This window comes from Orussus abietinus, unplaced genomic scaffold (genome assembly GCF_000612105.2).
Source record: "Orussus abietinus isolate OABI.00-Male unplaced genomic scaffold, Oabi_2.0 scaffold114, whole genome shotgun sequence".
NCBI classification, from domain to species: Eukaryota; Metazoa; Arthropoda; class Insecta; order Hymenoptera; family Orussidae; genus Orussus; species Orussus abietinus.
Genome location: NW_019394264.1, coordinates 71858 through 91204, shown reverse-complemented (window position 1 = coordinate 91204; position 19347 = coordinate 71858). Strand labels below are relative to the sequence as shown.

The 19347-nt window shown below is 39.4% G+C and overlaps 1 protein-coding gene across 3 annotated transcripts in view; it reads right to left on the bottom strand.

Moving 5' to 3' along the window:
• LOC105701565 (putative transcription factor SOX-15) overlaps nt 1-19347 on the bottom strand; it is an 80391-nt gene that overhangs the window by 36184 nt on the left and 24860 nt on the right. For all 3 annotated transcript variants that reach the window (XM_012428411.2, XM_012428409.1, XM_012428410.1), the window contains 2 exons: nt 13410-13596; nt 11120-11390 (listed from right to left, as the gene is read on the bottom strand). In XM_012428411.2, the coding sequence (XP_012283834.1) occupies nt 11120-11390; nt 13410-13596 (458 nt within the window). The remainder of the gene's footprint in view (nt 1-11119; nt 11391-13409; nt 13597-19347) is intronic.

Genomic DNA, 19347 nt, shown 5'->3' with positions numbered 1-19347 from the left:
GATCCCTCGTAAATCCAGGCACTAATCAGGGGCACTAAATCATGATACTGCTGACTCCACATTCCGGCGATACCTCGCTGGGAGTAACGATGTAAAAATGAAATTCTTGACTTATACGCGCCCCCTTGATACCGCGCGACAAAGGACGCATTAACGCACCTAGGTATCTAGCCGAGAGGCAAAACGACTGCTCTTACAAAGTCACCTTTGTGGTAAGGACTATATTCGATTGGACAAGGAGGTACAATCCTTACCGAAGAGGGGATAGACTCACTTTAAAGGTTGAAGAAATTCTTAGACGGTGGGTCGGGTTACTTCTCATTTCCCTTTACACCTCGACTACGTCCTGACTCTTTCCGGTGCCAACCGCACGTTTTACAAATATACGTAAGGGCTTTAACGGAGAATTTGACATTAACTCGTTCATTAAGACATAAGAAATTAACAGTACATGTCGCAATAAACCGGTAAAGACATATAAACCTGACCTCGAAGTGACGCTCTTGTTAAAAAATTGAAATTTCTGTTTCCAAAGGGTGCACCGAGTATCTTCAATATTTGGTGGAATTGAAAAAGCAGAAGGTGTATTGACGATATATTTGAAAATGTTATATACACTGTTTAACTGACATCGGGTTTATCATTAAAATCCGTTATGGACATCTTCGCCAATAAATTCGGAAATTAGTTTTTACTCTTCAAGTGTGTACCCTGAAGGGTCCTTATTACGAGTTAGGCTACTTTGGTTCTCAATGCGAATATCCCGGTTTGCAGAAAAATCAGGTGACCCTTGACCTGCCCGAAGATATTCTCGCAATAGGAGAAGGTTCGCAGCTCTATTCTCTGTAACTTATAAGCTAATCAGGAACACTAAAACAAGATAATGTCAGCATGTTTTACGGCAAAACTAGAATCGCGCTAACGCGAGGACAAGATAAGTTATAAACTAACGTTTAAAATGCCTCCTTCACATATGTTATTTTGGAACAATTATACAGTCTCCCAATTAAATAGTCAATATTACAAAAAAAAAAACGAATAATCATAACGTAGGTACAAATTCGTGGTTTTTTCTTTTGTATGCAATTCCTTAAGTGTCTTTGCAGCTTATTATCTCATAATAAGAGTCCAGTTGTGCGTAACTCGAAATCGCTCAATTGATAACATTTTTACGGAAATGAGGAAGGACGATGAGGATATATCATTGTGCACATATTATAAAGTGGCATTATTGTACGATTAAAAATCAGAGGTAAACGCAATACGTCATTTCTTTTCATTTTTATTCTTGCGAGAGTACGTGGAGGTTTACATCTTGAGATATCTCGATTCCAGAATTTGCTGTTTAACACGTTCCCGCCGGCGCCAATTTTCATTTGTTTCCCCCAACGGCGGCACACAAATCTATGTCGCGCTTCATCTGGCGGCGCGCATTTCTCGCGTGTTCAGACTTGCACGCGCTTCTTGTTTCTTCAGTATTACATTGAGCGCTTACTTTGCAAATTATGTGACTCGTGCCGTTTTTTATATCCTAACCACAGATTTCTGTTAGTAAAAATAACTAAAAGGTGGTTAGAATATTTTTTTAAATTTTGCCCTTAAAAATATTTTTTTAATTTTNCCGCTCTTCTTGGTTTAGTTTCAATGTCAGGCGTAATTTCGTCAAAAAATGTATAATTACACTTCACGCATATTCGTCGGGACTCCATACATCCTCAAAGCGTCCTAACAGCTACTAAAATCGTTTTGTACCTGCTCTTGTTATAGTTTCGCCATTTCACCATAAAACTATAATTATCAGGAAAATTCGTGAGAAATTCGAGATTCTCAAAGCGTCCCAAGAGAGATTAAAATTCGCTTTGGGTCCGCTCTTCTTGGTTTAGTTTCAATGTCAGGCGTAATTTCGTCAAAAAATGTATAATTACACTTCACGCATATTCGTCGGGACTCCATACATCCTCAAAGCGTCCTAACAGCTACTAAAATCGTTTTGTATCTGCTCTTGTTATAGTTTCGCCATTTCACCATAAAACTGTATAATTATCAGGAAAATTCGTCAGAAATTCGAGATTCTCAAAGCGTCCCAAGAGGGATTAAAATTCGCTTTGGATCCGCTCTTCTTGATTTAGTTTCGGCATCGGTCGCCATTTCGGTCATAAACATCCCAAGTGGTCGGTCGATCCTAGTTTGGAAAAAGGCCAGGGACCATTGACTCTAGGCAGCTATCTCCGCAGTAGGAGAGCAAGGAGGGTAACGGAAGGTTCATAGTTCGATCCCTCGTAACCTACGGGCTAATCAGAGACACTAAAGCACGATACTGCTAGGCTCCGCGTTGTTCCGACTTGGCTCGCCCCCCTATCGTCCCTGTCGGCGGATACACGGGCCGGGTATTATTTGCGGGCTGCCACATTTGTCGTAGGTGGTCCCAAGCACAGTGGCGTCGGATAACGATGGCAAGCCTTAAGCTGGAAACCTATTAACCCACGCGGCCGGCTCAGGCGAAATCCACTTGTCCGAGAGCGCTGGTGGCCCGAGCCGCAGAAACTTGCAATTTGTGAAATCACGTCCCATAAGGACTATCTACAACTGGATCGGCATGGAAACCGCCGCTCGCAGTTGGTCGGAATTGCCGGGAGACAATGGAAGCTTCACAGCCAGCGCACCTCATATTCAATATCCCATGTATTGCGTAAACGTTTAAGAGGATGCTGAACCTCCCTCCTATTACCGGGTGAGTGACGATGTAATGGAACGATAGATTACCAACGAAATAATGGAACGACTATCTAAGTCGTCCTGGAATCAATAAAAAAAAATTAAAATTTGCAGATTTCCTTCCCGTTCAAACTGACACCAGGGACTAATACATGGCCAAATAGAAGCATCTGAGATCTGCTCGCATTTGGGACGACCGTACTTCCGTTTAAGAAACAGGGAACAACATATCGCTAATCAACCGTTGACACGAAACTCTACCGAGTTTCATGGTCTATAACAGGAACTAGTCTAAAATAAGAACTATAAAAAGACAGGAACTACTCGGAATAAGAATTACTTATAACACGATAGTATCTACAGGATGTCCCAGGATGTGCGTCAAGGGAGTAGCCGATGAGATGCGTGGCAAAAAAATAGGGTAATAAAGGTGTACACGAAATTCTTTCAAAGTGCAAAGTGTACGTAGTATTATTTTTCAAATGGTCGGACCGAGTGTTTAAACAGTCGCGCGTCTGTACTACACACGATAGGCCCTATCTCACCCAGGATAGAAACACCTCATAGATGCCGTACGACAATGGAAACTTTGGCCAGCAATGCTCGTATTCAACAGCTTTCGTATAATTTAAAATGTACTTGATTTTCAGGCACCCTTTAACACATTCCGTGCCAAAACACATGACGAGTACGCTGTCGCAAACGGACCGTGGGGCGTACACGTCCCACGCGGCACGGAACATGTTAAAATGCTTCAGGTACTATTACTAAAGGTTTTCAAGTACCTTTTTGATGTTTTCAAATACCTTTAAAAAGTACCTGATTTTCAGGTACCCTTCAAATTGATTCAGGTACCTTTGCTGAAGGTTTTCAGGTACTTTTTAGAGATTTTCAGGTGCTTTTAAAAGGTATCTAATTTTCAGGTACCTATTAAAATGTTTCAGGTACTTCTACAGGTACCTGAAAATCTCTAAAAAGTACCTGAAAACGTTTAGTGGCGGTACCTGATTTTCTGGTACCCTTCAAAATGATTCAGGTACCTTTGTTAAGGGTTTCACGTACCTTTTAGAAATTTTCAGGTACCTTTCAGAGATTTTCAGGTACTTTTAAAAGGTACCTGATTTTCATGTACCCTTCAAAATGATTCAGGTACCTTTGCAGAAAGGTTTCAGGTACCTTTTAGAGATTTTCAGGTACTTTTAAAAGGTACCTGATTTTCAGGTACCTATTAAAATGTTTCAGGTACTTCTAAAGGTACCTGAAAATCTCTAAAAGTACTTGAAAACGTACAGTGGCGGTACCTGATTTTCAGGTACCCATCAAAATGATTCAGGCACCTTTGCAGAAGGGTTTCAGGTACTTTTTAGAGATTTTCAGGTACCTTTAGAAGTACCTGAACCATTTTAATAGGTACCTGAAAATCAGGTACCTATTAAAAGTACCTGAAAATCTCTAAAAGGTACCTGAAACCCTTCTGCAAAGGTACCTGCATCATTTTGAAGGGGACCTGAAAATCAGGTACCTCTTAAAAGTACCTGAAAATCTCTAAAAGGTACTTGAAACCCTTCTGCAAAGGTACCTGAATCATTTTGAAGGTTACCTGAAAATCAGGTACTTTTTAAAAGTACCTGAAAATCTCTAAAAGGTACCTGAAACCCTTTAGCAAAGGTACCTAAATCATTTTGAAGGGTACCAGAAAATCAGGTACCGCAACTAAACGTTTTCAGGTACTTTTTAGAGATTTTCAGGTACCTGTAGAAGTACCTGAAACATTTTAATAGGTACCTGAAAATTAGATACCTTTTAAAAGCACCTGAAAATCTCTAAATGGTACCTGAAACCCTTCAGTACAGGTACCTGAATCATTTAAGGGGTACCTGAAAATCAGGTACCTTTTTGAGGTACCTGAAAACTTCTGAAATGTACCTAAAAACGTTTAGTAAATTTGCCTGATTTTCAGGTACCTTTAAGGTACCTTTTTTAGGTCCGCGAAAGGGTTTCTTTCCGATCGATATCGTCCATCTTTTCGTTCCCGATCCTTAAATAACCCTTAAGTTTTTCACTCCGGCGGATCGGCTCGTAGAAGCGCTGCCTCGGTATGGGGCAATCCCAACGAAGACACGCTGAAATTTAACTGCCGAGAGATAGAATCTTTTAACGTCTAGGTACGTGAGGTAAATTATTAACGCTTTATTTAAATTGCAAAAAAGTAATGCATAATAGATAAAAGATAAGTTTATTTATAATGCTACTAAAAAATATAATTTAATAATGTAATTTCGTATGAAAAGTTTCAAAGAACAGATATAAACAAAGTCCTACGTGACATATCTTACATTGGTAATGCGTTTGTCGTTGCACCCCATTTTTAATACAAACAATACACTTGTTTAATCCGCTTTTTCGGTTCGTTTTCTCGCTAGGGTAAATCGCTGGGATGGGTCTACCAGTAAACCTAAAGGAGGTTTATCCGCAGATCTAGGAACGCTTTGTCTACAATCGTCTTTATGGTATTTCCTAAATATTTGTCTTATTAATGCAAGATGAAAAGCGGCTATAGAAGTATCTTTGGGTGTTTTGTATTTATATAAACGATAAGAATTCCAAACGGCAATATCTAACAAATGAAAAATATACTTTTTAGGGAGCGTCAGGCGTTGGGTGACTATAGTCACCGTTAGTAGCGAAAGGGTTGATCGAAGGTACTCAGTCGACTCACCGTGATGAAATCGAAAAAGTGAATCTCTACGGTTGTCAGAAAATAAACGCGATGACGCCATCGACGCGGTATCCCATTGAAAGGCCAAACAGGAAATAGGATAGGAAAGTCTCGTTGCCTCGCGTCTTATTTCCGGTACAGCCATTCCCCTTCCCACCTTTCACCCCCTTTGAAAATTACTGCCGACGTTACGAAGAAAACCGATTACTATCTCTGAAGGAACTTTCTTCGAAGACCTCTAACCGGGAGAGATTAGTTCTATGCATTTTTAATCGCGACCATTTGCTCGATCCGATCGATTTACAGCCTGGATTTGCTCTTTAACACCTCCGATAAAGTCCGAACAGTAGGCAAAGGATAACAATTTCTCCGACTCAATCGCGTCCCCACATTTTCAAACAATTTACACATATCTCATTATCGAAAGGGCTTATTTTAATTCTCACTTTTTCATGCATCGACAAATCGGATCACCATGTTTTTTGCAACACGTGGCGATTTCTTCTAAAGGTAGGAAACAACATTTAAAAATTGGCCAAAATGAGATGAAAATGAATTGGAGGTAATTTTTCAATTACACGAATTAGACTTCATGGTCAGTCAGTATCTTGTCATATTCCTTCTTCAGGGTGGTCGCTTAGTAATATGAAGTATTCGATTACTCCCGGCTTATTTCTCTAGCACAAACTCAATAAGTGTTGCAGTTGGCAAGAAGTTGTTATTGATAGTGCTCCGATTTTCTGCCTGTTTTACTGTCAATACTAATTCTCCACGACGTCGTTACTGCTTGTAACAATAGCATTCGTGGAATGTCGACCACACGATACGCGACTGTTTGCTTCGATCAGTGCTACAGAACGCTATGGAACGGTACAAAGCTTATCAGCGTTTGTGCGCGTGCGCGGCATATACTTTGAACTTGTAAATTACGATCAACTTCCGTTCTCGCAGGTGTTGTATCGCCGCAAAGCCGATAAACGATTCCGCTTTTCTTGTCCCGTAAAAAGTTATTAAAATCCCAACGTCACCGCGACACCACGTGCCCGTCGTATCTCCTTAGTACAAAGTAACAACAGCAAGAGTACAAAAGAGTGTTTCCATTACCTCAACAATCTCGATTTCTAATGAGATACAATAAATTATCCGACTATATGGAAGAGAAAGTTCTGAAAGATGATCTTCAAGAATAATCCATTATTTTTCATAAGAATTAAAATTAATTGAGGTTATGTTCCGACCCTCGAGCTGGTGCACGAGGAACAATCTCACGGTTTAAGAGACACGCGAATTGATTCATAAAAAGCATAAGAATGTTGACCAATACTATTTGTAGATATACATTCTTAAATAGTTGATATCTTCAGGTCTCATACAAGAAATGTTTATAAAATAGTGTAATCCGTAAGTAGATGGCGGCGCCAAATTGATATTATCCACTGAACTGCAAAACAAAGCAATGTTGTTACATTTTCACCCGTATGGTACTTTCAATTTGTTCATAACTATACGTCACATTAATATCCTTGCTCCTAGGTGTTTGCATTCTCATTATACATTGGTGGCCCTCAAAATTACACCAAAGATTAGAAGTACGAAATTAATGATGTTGTTTATAGATTTAATTACTACACAGGACACGATTAAAATATTACTTCCCCTTTAAAAATACCTCCAATTTTCATCATTTCTTGCTCAAACGTATTATATCATTGTTAAAAAATGTTACGCACGTCTCCGCACTATTTCTACGCGTTGCAAATGTAATGGCCATGTGACGTTACCAATGACGTGTCTTTAAATTAAAAAAAAAATTTTTTTAAATTTGTGTAGCGACATGGATTCTTCCAGAACTTTAAGGCAATGTGAAAGGGTCAGTTTGAAGAAAAGTTTTATCAATATTTTGACATTATATATGTATTTTTTCAAAATTATAAAAAACAAAAATAATAAAAAATATATATAGGCGAGAAAATAAATGAATAACCCATTCACTGCCAGGAAAATGTCGAGGCAGTCTTGGTACAAACGCTTACTACGAGATATCTCGTAGTTGGCAGTGAATAGGTTAAAACGCTTAAATAACGAATCGACAATAATTTGAGATGCCGTCAGGCCGAGCTTTTAGGACAGACAACTCCCCGTAAGAAGGTACGTAGGTGACTGCTCGTCACCTTCGAGGAATCCAAGTGAATCGAACGTGCGTCGATCGGGCCCGCGGGGTGGGCCCCGCAAAAAAGAATTCCCCGGCATATAGTCCTGCCTCTTTAGCAGCCCCCAATGTTGACATACGAGTCCAAGGGCGAGCTAACGGTTGGAGAACGATTAATAAAGATGCGCGGGCACGCGTGTCACCGGATATAAAGGCCCACACGACTCATCGGCTCGTCCGTGTAACGCCGCCTAGCCGACCGCGGGGGCCGCCATGTCTACCTGCGCGCGCACTCGCGCATGCGCGCCGTCGTCCTCCGATGTACAGCACGCGCGTCTGCGCAAGAAGGTAACCCTGGCACACGCGCACGGGCTGCGTACGTGTACGGACGGACGGAGTAACGGACGGGCGGACGAACGGATGGACGGATCGACATACAGCACGCGCATGAATATGTAGGATGTCTGGAAATAAAAAAAGAAGAGAAAAGTGGGGGCGGCAACGCTCGATGTGCATAGTAATCGCCGGCCGCGTCATGCCAATAACATCGAGCCGATCGCCTAATGTTCGGTCCCTAGGTTCCGAGTTTCCCTGCCGATAACGGGGGCGGGTTGCTTCGGGCCGGCGAGGCGAAAGGACGGAGGGAGGCATGCTGCAGGAATTATGAAAAATTACAAAAGCAAAGCTGCGAATCGCTTGGGGTGGCTATAGGGTTCTTTGTGTCGTACCTCGTGATTATCTTCGGAAAAAAATATTATATGAAATTTATCTCCGGGAAAAATATTATATGAAATTTATCTTCGGGAAAAATATTATATGAAATTTATCTTCGGAAAAAATATTATATGAAATTTATCTTCGGAAAAAATATTATATGAAATTTATCTTTGGAAAAAATATATTATATGAAATGGAACCATCAGAGGGATGCTTGTATATTTATTAATTGAGGGTTGCTCTGTGCATAAGGTGATGCGAAGGAATTAGGAAAAATTCCGATAGCAAAGTTGCGAATCGCTTGGGGTAGCTATGGGGTTCTTAGTGTCGTACCTCGTGATTATCTTCGGAAAAAATATTATATAAAAAAGAAGGATCAAAGAGATGCTTGTATATCTATTAATTGGAAGTTGCTCCGTACATTAAGGTGGGGTGAATGTGGCGTCAAAGAGATCTGATTTATGAAACTTTTCTCCGAACCGGGGATACCGAATCGTTTCAAACTTTACAGGGTGGATGTGGAGACTGTAGCCTGACAACCATGGAATTACAATTATTTAACATTTGGTTTGTAGATATTTTTAAGTTTTTTTATAAATGTACATGTATACCCAGTTTGGAGAAAATTTTTGTAAATCCTCAGATGTCAATTTCACATCGCCTTAACGACGAGCAAGTTGACGGATGTTTGATAGATCGGAAAGGTAGAGATCGCGTCAATGCCATGAACTCCGTGGAAAACAATTATCATGGAGCAGATATGAAATGAATTCAATGGGTAGATCATTATTTGTCATATTGTTTATGCACGGGAGTACTACTCAATTAGGATGTTCAAAAGAGAAGTGGAAAATGGCGGTGGTAACACTTGACCTGCATACTAATTGAAGGCCGCATCATGCCAATAATATCCAGCTCATTACTTGGATGTCCGATCGATGAGTTTCGACTTTTCCAACCGATAAGGAAACAGTGAATAATTATGGAATTGGCAGAACCTTTTACCGAATAAAGAACTGAATAATGTAAAGAATGGAAAAACTTGAATCCTAGGAGATTAATTTCAAATGTATTCGTAATTTTTTACTGACAATAATGTACCAGTTCGACAGGTGTTCGGAAAACAAATAAATATATCAGACATTACGCCCTCTATACTTATTTAATAATCCGTAATAGAAAATTAAATGTTCAGTATTCAATTAACAGATTCTACACTTTTCCTCGGAAATGGGAAGAAGACAATTGTCTAGAGTAAAAGACACGGTCATTTAATTAAGACGTTATACTCGTTTGTTTATTCGGTAATTGCAGGGTAAATAGGTAAATGCAAGGTTTGCTTTTTTCCTCGTTGCCAGTGTAATCATTGTCTGAGACTAATTCCGAACTTTTTAAACAACCTCCGAGATAAATTAATTCGTAATTAACTATCTGCGATTGTACTTAACACACATCGTACAACAAGTGTTGCTAAATCCTGACTGATTCTAGATACATCCTAATTGGCCGTGCATACATTGTGTCATTCATAAGGGAGGAGTAAGTGTTCATCAAAGTGTGACGCCCCTTACTCAAAGTATGCATTTACTATAAAAAAAGAACGTGTCAGGGGAGGAGGCGTTAAAAAAGACCACTATACCGCAATTTGCCTCCTCATTAATGTCATTAAGCATAAAAGGCCTGAACAGTTTTTCTTCATTTCCTCTTAACAAATTCTGATTTTCAAATTCATTCCAATTGAACTCGCGTGAAGTATTAATTACTCCTCACTTCGAACCGGATCTTTTTAAACAATCTGCCCCAAGTTTGTTGAAAAGCTCATCTACTGATCGTAACTCATTCTTATGTACCTAACCCTAAAGATCTCAGATCTGTAACGCGATTGGAAAATCTTCAACGCCTCCTTTCTACTCATCACGGAGAGTACACATCTCCGGTCAATTAAGGCGATACGCAATTAAGCTAACGCGACATAACGATAGTGTGAGAAAAATTTTCCAACTTTCTCATTCCCAGGGTTCTTTGCGACATCCTTTCGCGTTCCAACGCGCCATTCATTTTAATGTAAAAATGAACGGTGCACGTAAAATATTTCGAATTTCTAGGAGGTCGCAGTGCTAAGGCGAATAAATACGAAAATGTCGACACGATCGATAGGAAATCGAGAAGACTATTTCAAAAAGCATGGTCCTAGATTCCAATTGAAGGGGCATTCTGTAAAATCAGTCTAACGGGGATTCTCCTCTTTAAGGACTCTTTACCTACAAAAATTGCCAGTAAATCCCTGACAGTTCCTCTTTCACCTTAAAACGCGTCACGTCAAAGTCTCCATAAACTTAACAAAATTAAACACTTGCAAATCCCGTCACCCTGTCAAGGACTACCCAAGATAATATTTGCAAAGATTCGCTCGGAAACCTGTCTTACCCACTTAGCAATAAACGTCGCATTTCTGATTCAGAGACTCAGAAAAACGAGCCTTACCGCAAGATGGATAATCATGATTCGACATCGCTCCCTTCATTTCTTCCTTACTAACCGTGGATGATATAAGGACTTTTAAGAAAGCCCTCTATCAATAATCCACCCTTCCATAATTCGGTAATAACCTATGATACTCTTTCCATCAATGTATGATACTTCGTTCGCCGATAATGGACGAACTTAATGGTGAATTACTGAAATATATGTGTCATACATTGCATATCACGTATCGATAAAATTACCCAGCTTGTCTTATTAGCTCTTAGGTTAAAAGGATCATCACCAGGGGTACAAATTCGCGCAAGGATCGGTATAAAAATGTGCTTCTCTCTTACCGAGCATCTTGCTGAGATCGGCATTGTGGAGATCGGGATTCTCGTCGGCCAATTTCTTGCGCTCGACCTTCGCCCAGACCATGAAGGCGTTCATTGGCCGACGTATCCTTTGCTCCTTGAGGCTCCTCTGGGCGGAACTCCCAGGATGGCACATCTTCACCCCCGAGGGAATCGCTGTTATGCCTTGCTGATAGTCCAGGGGTGGTCCAGAAGCCAACCACGACATGTCTTCCAGACGTTGCTGCGCCGGCCCACTCAGCATCCCTGGGATCTGGAAATAGAAGATCGTTTCTTTCAATTTGTACATCACCATTAAACCATTAAAACAATTTACAAATCTAAGAAAAAAAAAAAACATATTTAAACATTTTCCCATGTATCTTCCTGCATATAAAAATGTACCGTGACATGATAACTTGAATTAAAATAAATTACAAGAATTTATCATGACGCGAGAATGCGAAGTCTCTCTCCCAATCGAAAATGTTTCTCGCGTGTAAGACTTGTACACGTGTATGAGGATTTAGAGGATAGTACGAGAATTAATACTCGGCATGCCTGGTGAGATGTAATAGATCCTATTGCTACAATATAAAATTGAAACCATGTTACAATTTTTCTTGCGCGCCAAGGATTACGCTTAGGAAGATGTTGACGGAATCCGTCGCTGTTAAAATTCAAATTTATACTTAAATTAGTTTTTGTACGGTTAAGGTCCAAACGTGCATTAGATTGAGACTTGATTAAGCCTGAAAATCTGAATTTTCAAAAATTCAATCGAACCTAGATTGATCCTCAAAGTCCTTTCCCTTACCTCTGACCGTAGAAATAGATCTTAATATACATTATTAGCATAAATTGTAATATCAAATGTTACTTATCTAAAATTTCGCTCCTTATAAACGCAACGATGTAATGCATTCATATTTCTAATATTTCCATAAGTTTCACTCTACTTTATAACTAGTAGTTAAAATATTTCTAAATTCTAAAGCCTCATTTATGAGGTATGTAAAATGTATGTAAAATGTATGTTTTATCCGTGTAGGGAGAAAAGTGATTTTTCGTCAACTAATTAAAATGAGGCTAAGATTTCTGTCAACAAAGTAAACGATTAAATGAATACAGGATATGCAGGTTCACCTGAGATCGATAATTTCGACCGTATTCGACCAAGTAAACGACGAAATTCCTTTAAACTCGAATATATTTATCAAATATACATTCCTATTTTTTTCCTTATTTTCTGAAACCAGATCATTTAATGCTAGACATCATTACACTATTTTCAGTAAATACAGTGTGCTGTAAACTGGTGGAAGATCTGCGGTATGTGACTGCAGGCTTGTGACTCGAGGGGAAGGTGTGTACGTAAGATGGCGAGGAACGATAGACACAGGGAGGTAACTTCGAATGGATTTACCGGGCCTAGCATTAGAAGTAATAGCAGTGATGATGGCATAATGCGAGAAGAGTGATTGAGAATCGATTTTCCAAAGATGACAGCCGTCCCGAACGTATGGATTTTCTCCGTCGTCCTTCATGTTTCCGTATCTGCGTCGGATCGTTCAACGGCACAAAGATACGTGAAATATTGAACCTCAGGTGTATTCAATTACACCGCCTCCATCCAGTAGAACTGATCTTACCGCGAAAATGAATATCGAATTTACGGCACACGGTAAAATGATGCCGAGAAACAAATGTTTACATACGCTTATCGTTTCCTAGAGAGCTTACGTTTCCGATTTCACCATAAATGCGTTAATATTTGTACCACACAGTAATCAGTTATTAACTATGTAATTATTGTCTTACCACGGGAACTCCTGAGTTCGAAAAACTGAAACGCATTGTGCATTAATTTCATATCAATGAATTACCGTATTCGAATGAACCTTACATTGTTAAATGGTACCGACAAGGTTAGATTATTGTTCAAGTACTCATTGATGACGCCGTACATTCTTTTTTTTTTACGTTAAATCCGATACTGAAATTTTTTACACGCGATGTTATTTGAAATGTTATTCCCATCGTCTCGGGTTTCCTTCAATGCGTTTTACTATAATTCGGTGTAACTCGAGGAAAGCATGTACGAAGGAAATTTACTCGAGAGGCATACATTCAAAATTCGACATGGCAGGGATTTCAGAAGGTCGTTCAACGAAACGTAATCTCCATGAATTAAAGCTTTCCTCCCATTCGCAGGGATACTTTTTAACAGCTTCTAAATGATCGATCCTCGACTCGGCGAAGCATGGTCGTCTTCGGAGGTTTTATCACTTACCGGTATGATTTGAGCGTCGACGGGCATCGAGCTCTCGTTGGCATCGATGTTGGAATCGATGTCATAACTTCTCGACGTGGGTGTGGCGTATAACGAAGAATGAAGTGCCAAAAGTCCGGGAGAACCGCCATAGCTGCTCACCGGAGGCGGTGGTGTCATCTCACCCCTGTCATAATTATCCAGCATCCTGGAAAACCAAAAAAGATTACGCATAAATTAGTAACTAATTACATACGACGCGTTTTACTGAACATGGACGTCAAGTATTTTTACTCATTATTGCTCAAAATGCAAGGAATTAATTTTTAAATCTGAAAACTCGACAGAGTTTCGCACCAAGTATTTATGTCTGAGTTACAAAAAAAAAAACTTATGAACCCATGTTTGGTATAATTAAAGTATTAATATATTATGAAATAATGCGATTTAACTACTTTTACTCATTATCGATTGATGTGTGCCAAGAATAAATTTTGAAATAAATTTCTTGGATTTTAATCAACGATAAACAAAAATTCTTGAATCGCATAATTTCATAAGACGTCCCCCCCATTCCCTCGATATTTTATTTCTCATGTATACATTGCTATATAAATGTTACTTCCTTAAGAATTTAATCATTCTTCGTGATCATCGTGATAATAATATGCTCTTTCATTTTTTTGCGACAATTCCTACGAAAATGTCGTTTCGCTAAGGGCTGAAGTCCTGTCAAATGGAACATCAACAGGGAATTAGATGCAACTCAAGTTACGGGAAGAAAACTCGATACTTAAGTACACTTAAGTTCTGGTCGCGAAATCCATTAAAAACGTCGGTGAGGTTCTTTTTGTCCGCAACCCTTTGAAACTCACTGCAGTACGTCAAGGAAACAATTAATATTCGATTACAATTATTTCACAGCGGGTCGTATATCTTACTGTCGTCGCGGGATCGATTGTCCATAAGCAAGGAACGATCACTCGAACGAAGGGTGGTTAAAATCGATTTGTAATACAACCACGAGAAGTAATTGGGGATCGATCGTACCAGAGCAATGAGCGATCTTTCTTTTCATTTCTCCAGCTCGACCGATTGATCTGTCAACCTCATTTTAGCGATCGACCACCGCAAACTATTTAAAACTATTTACAAAATTAATTTACGATCAGGGATAATCCGGCGAAAAATTCTCACTTACTCTTAAGTACGTCTTACTCCCACGTGATCGATTATCGACGATCGAAAATCGATCGCTCTAACTCACTGGTGCACAGCACGATAATCTGTTAGTCTGTTCTACCGTAATTACTCAACTTAACATGAATTAATAATTTTTAAGTGCCACCCACTGGAATACTACTACATGTAATTTTTTCAAACTTGTTCAGCGCATTAGGATTAATTTTTCTTACTGTTATTTGACAAAAATCCAAGATTGAGTTACGGACAATAAAAAGAGATCCTTCTCTCTCAGAGTTCATCGATCAGACAACCGATTAATTGATTAACCCAATTACGAATTGAGATCAGCTATGACTTCATTCGATCACTATCGAAATTGAATTAAGATTACAATTACGCATTATGTGCATATGCTCGAAGTAATTGAGGATTAAATCGAAAAAAAAGTGAAGGAAAAAAATCATTTGTATTTTAAATTATTTTTTTGTAATTGATCTACTGACTAGGTAATCTGTCAACCTCTAACAAAAAATTACATCCTAACTCATTTATCGGATTAGCATTATATTAATATGAAATAAACCGAGGATACACACTTTTTGCATTGATGTTGTGATCGGTGGGTTATCAAAATCAATTAATCAATCACTTACAGGGAACCGATGATCGTATCCCGAAGAGAGCAAAGGACGATCTTTCTTCTTCAGCTCTTTCACGTATCATCGATTGATTGATCAATCAACCCCGTTAGAAAAGGCGCTATTGGCACTAATTCACTTTCTCCATGAATAAACATGGCTTTAACATGAAATATTTCAACGGACTAAGTGCTGCGTACTTATCGTAGGATTAATCATTGGCAATGAGCGATTATTCAACCACCGGGTGGCGGGACGTAATCGCACTACACTTATGAGGAGATAATTAAGGATCGGATCTTGAAGAGCAAAGGTAGATCCTTTTCCCTCTATGGCTTCGCGCACGATCGATTGATCGATCTATCAACCCCATTACAAGAGGTGCTATCGCCATAGATTCACTTTCTCAGGGCAAACACCACATTAACAAGAAATAATTCAAGGGATCGATGTTGCGCCCTGATCGCAGGATCGATCATCGCAAGGAACCGATCACGCGATCGGTGGGTGGTTAGGAACGATCGACATCGTAGAGCTCGGTAGAATTCCGCACCAAGTATATATATGTACACGTAAAGATGTACAAGATAATTAAGGATTAGGCTCTGAAGAGCAAAGTGAGATTCCTTTCTTTGCATTTCTTCCCGAATTAATCGATCTTTCAACCTCATTAGAAGAGGTGTCATCGCCATCGATTTACTTTCTCCCTACAAACCCTCCGTTATCGAGAAATAATTCACGGAACAAAGGGTCCTAATCGCGAGATCACCCCCAAACGCGAAATCGATCATACAACTATAACAATTGCCACTCTAATGACGCGAATTACTGTAAGATCCTCTCCTAGTGAACTTTACAATACGTCTCTCTTTTTCTTCACGCACGATTGACCTATCAACCCCATAAGAATAGGTGGCATCGATTCACTTTCTCCTACCAAACCCTCCGTTATCAAGAAATAATTCACGGAACAAAGGGTCCTAATCGCGAGATCACCCCCAAACGCGAAATCGATCATACAACTATAACAATTGCCACTCTAATGACGCGAATTACTGTAAGATCCTCTCCTAGTGAACTTTGCAATACGTCTCTCTTTTTCTTCACGCACGATCGACCTATCAACCCCATAAGAACAGGTGCCATCGATTCATTTTCTCCTACCAAACCCTCCGTTATCAAGAATTAATTAACGGAACAAAGGGTCCTAATCGCGAGATCACCCCCAAATGCGAAATCGATCATGCAACTATAACAATTGCCACTCTAATGACGCGAATTACTGTAAGATCCTCTCCTAGTGAACTTTACAATACGTCTCTCTTTTTCTTCACGCACGATCGACCTATCAACCCCATAAGAATAGGTGGCATCGATTCACTTTCTCCTACCAAACACCGCATTAAGAGGAAATAATTCGAGGGTTCCGACCCTGGGCTCGATCGCAGGATCGATCATCGCCAAGAGCGAGGAACCGATCACGCGATCGGCATTACAGTTACAGGTAATCGAAGATCGGATCCTGGCGAGCAGTGGGAGATATCCTTCTCTCTCTCGGATCGTTCGTGTACGGCCGATTGATCTGTCAACCCCGTTAGGAGAGGAGTTGATCGACATGAATGAACCATTCAAGGCCACTTAATGGAATTCCCACGATTGTCCTTAAGGCATAATGTGACCGTGCTGGTATAATAGTACGAACAGCTGTCTCTCGTGCTCGGCTACGTAGCACGGCCGTGTGCACGTACGTGCAAGGCCTCGACCGTGTGGGCTCTACACGGCTCCGTGGAGGTGCGCGCACGTGTGAGCTCCTATATTTATATATGTACACCCGAGTGTTCCATATAATGGCCATTGTTTCGTTCTGTGCGCGAGATGCTGATGGGGGCAAAAACGTTGCGGCATTTTCATTCAATAAAGCTGCCGGGTAGAGAAGAGACCTTCTTGCTTGCTGCCGCGATCCCTCGATACCTCGCACGCGAACGCTTCAAGGGTGACACGGTGGATATGCCGTGTGTGTGTCACGCGTGGATGTGGAATCGGGTGCTGGGTGAGGTTCTCGGATCGAGGTTCGGAGACGTTGGGATGTGGAATCCAGAATCACTGTACAGGGTTAGGTATGGGGACTTACAGAAAAAAAGAGTCGCAAGGTTGGACGTAGTACATGTATCACATGTTCACACGAAGTGTTGGATGAGATTTGGTGAACTGAGGTTGAAGAACATTGGGATGTCGATTGTGGTGATTAAGGAAAATACCGTACAATAATATGTTACATTGATTTAAAATGGTTTTTCTTTCAAGGAAATTATTTCCTTGAATGGAGTTAAAGAAACTGTAGCGTAAATTAATATCACATGTTCACACGAAGTGTTGGATGAGATTTGGTGAACTGAGGTTGAAGAACATTGGGATGTCGATTGTGGTGATTAAGATAAATACCGTACAATAATATGTTACATTGAAATAAAATGGTTTTTCCTTCAAGGAAATTATTTTCTTGAATGGAGTTAAAGAAACTGTAGCATAAAATTAATATCACATGTTCACACGAAATGTTGGATGAGATTTGGTGAACTGAGGTTGAAGAACATTGGGATGTCGATTGTGGTGATTAAGATAAATACCGTACAATAATATGTTCCATTGAAATAAAATGGTTTTTCCTTCAACGAAATTATTTTCTTGAATGCAGTTAAAGAAACTGTAGCATAAAATTTAAGAAATAGTCTTCGCTTAAAAAATGCCGAATGCTTACCTATGATACATTGCATTGGTCGAATACTTTATATCTCTCCGTTGAAAGAAACGAAATATATTTTCATACCTAAGAAACTTTCGATAGATCAAATAAAATGTTCCAAGTTACTCGTTGCAATTGAACACATTACGGTTTTAAAGAAATTCGAGTACTGTCATTTTTTAAATGAAAAACGGATATTTCTTTCGGGGTGATTACATGTTTTTTTTTCCTACTAAAACCCTGTTATTTGACCCAACGGAAGATTATTCAAAAAAATATTTTTCTCATTGTAGGACTACAGGGAAGGTAACATATCTAGATTTAAATGGGTCTATGTGTTAGTTGCGTGTGTGAAATAAAGTGTTGGGTGGAGTTTTTAAATTAAGATTAAGTGACATAGGATGTGGAATATAGTAGTTACTAAAAGTGTAGTGTACGTGTTCTGGGTGAAGATTTCTCGAAGGATAATAGGTGGACGAAATTACCTCAATGCATAATATACATGCATGTGCGGGTGGAATAAAGTGTTAGGTAAGGTTTCTGGGTTGAAGTTGAAAGATCCAAATACATGGAATACTTTGGTTACCAATAATACTGTATGAAGCTAAAGATATATAGTAAGAAGAGAAGAATAATGTTGACGATCTCTTCCGTAAATTTGCGGCTTAAGTTGTGAGAATCATTAACTGCAAACCCTTTGAGCACCGAGCATTTTATGAAGGTAAAATCATAATATGTTGCATGACACTCAAGAAGTTAAGGGAAATCCTCAAGATTTGTTAAAGCATACATCTATGGATGATAAATATCTACGTAATAACAGCTTTGTATCAAAGTTTGAACTCACGGATGTATGAAATATCCTGACCGAAATGTGAGGGTACAAATTTGTTATGCATCGTGGAAAAGGAGTGGCCAATCTAATTTAAGGACATAATTCCAACATCAAGATTGGCCATGATATACTTGACTGCTCAAAGCAAGGTCAGAACCGTTCTACAAATTTTAAAGACAGGAAATATCGGACCTAATTGGTACCAACAAATCTCCAACGTCAAATTTTGCACTATTTCGCGAAGCTTTACATTTTACGTCCCACGTGTTACATTCTATTATTAATATAAAAAAAAAATGATAGCACCGGAGGAATAAAAATTACAAATGTATAACTTGATAAAACTGAATTTTCTCGTTATTTCAGACATTTTTCATATAAAATCTTCCATAGTCTTCGCATTGGCCTTGTACATGTACCGATAAAAAGTTCCAAGGTTAAACACCACCGACAGTGATCCGTACTTGGATGGGTGGCCAAAGAAGTCCTGTTGAATTTCTGAGTATCCTTTCAAGGCCATATAAGTAAAGAATTGCAAATCATTGAAAATCGTTTAAC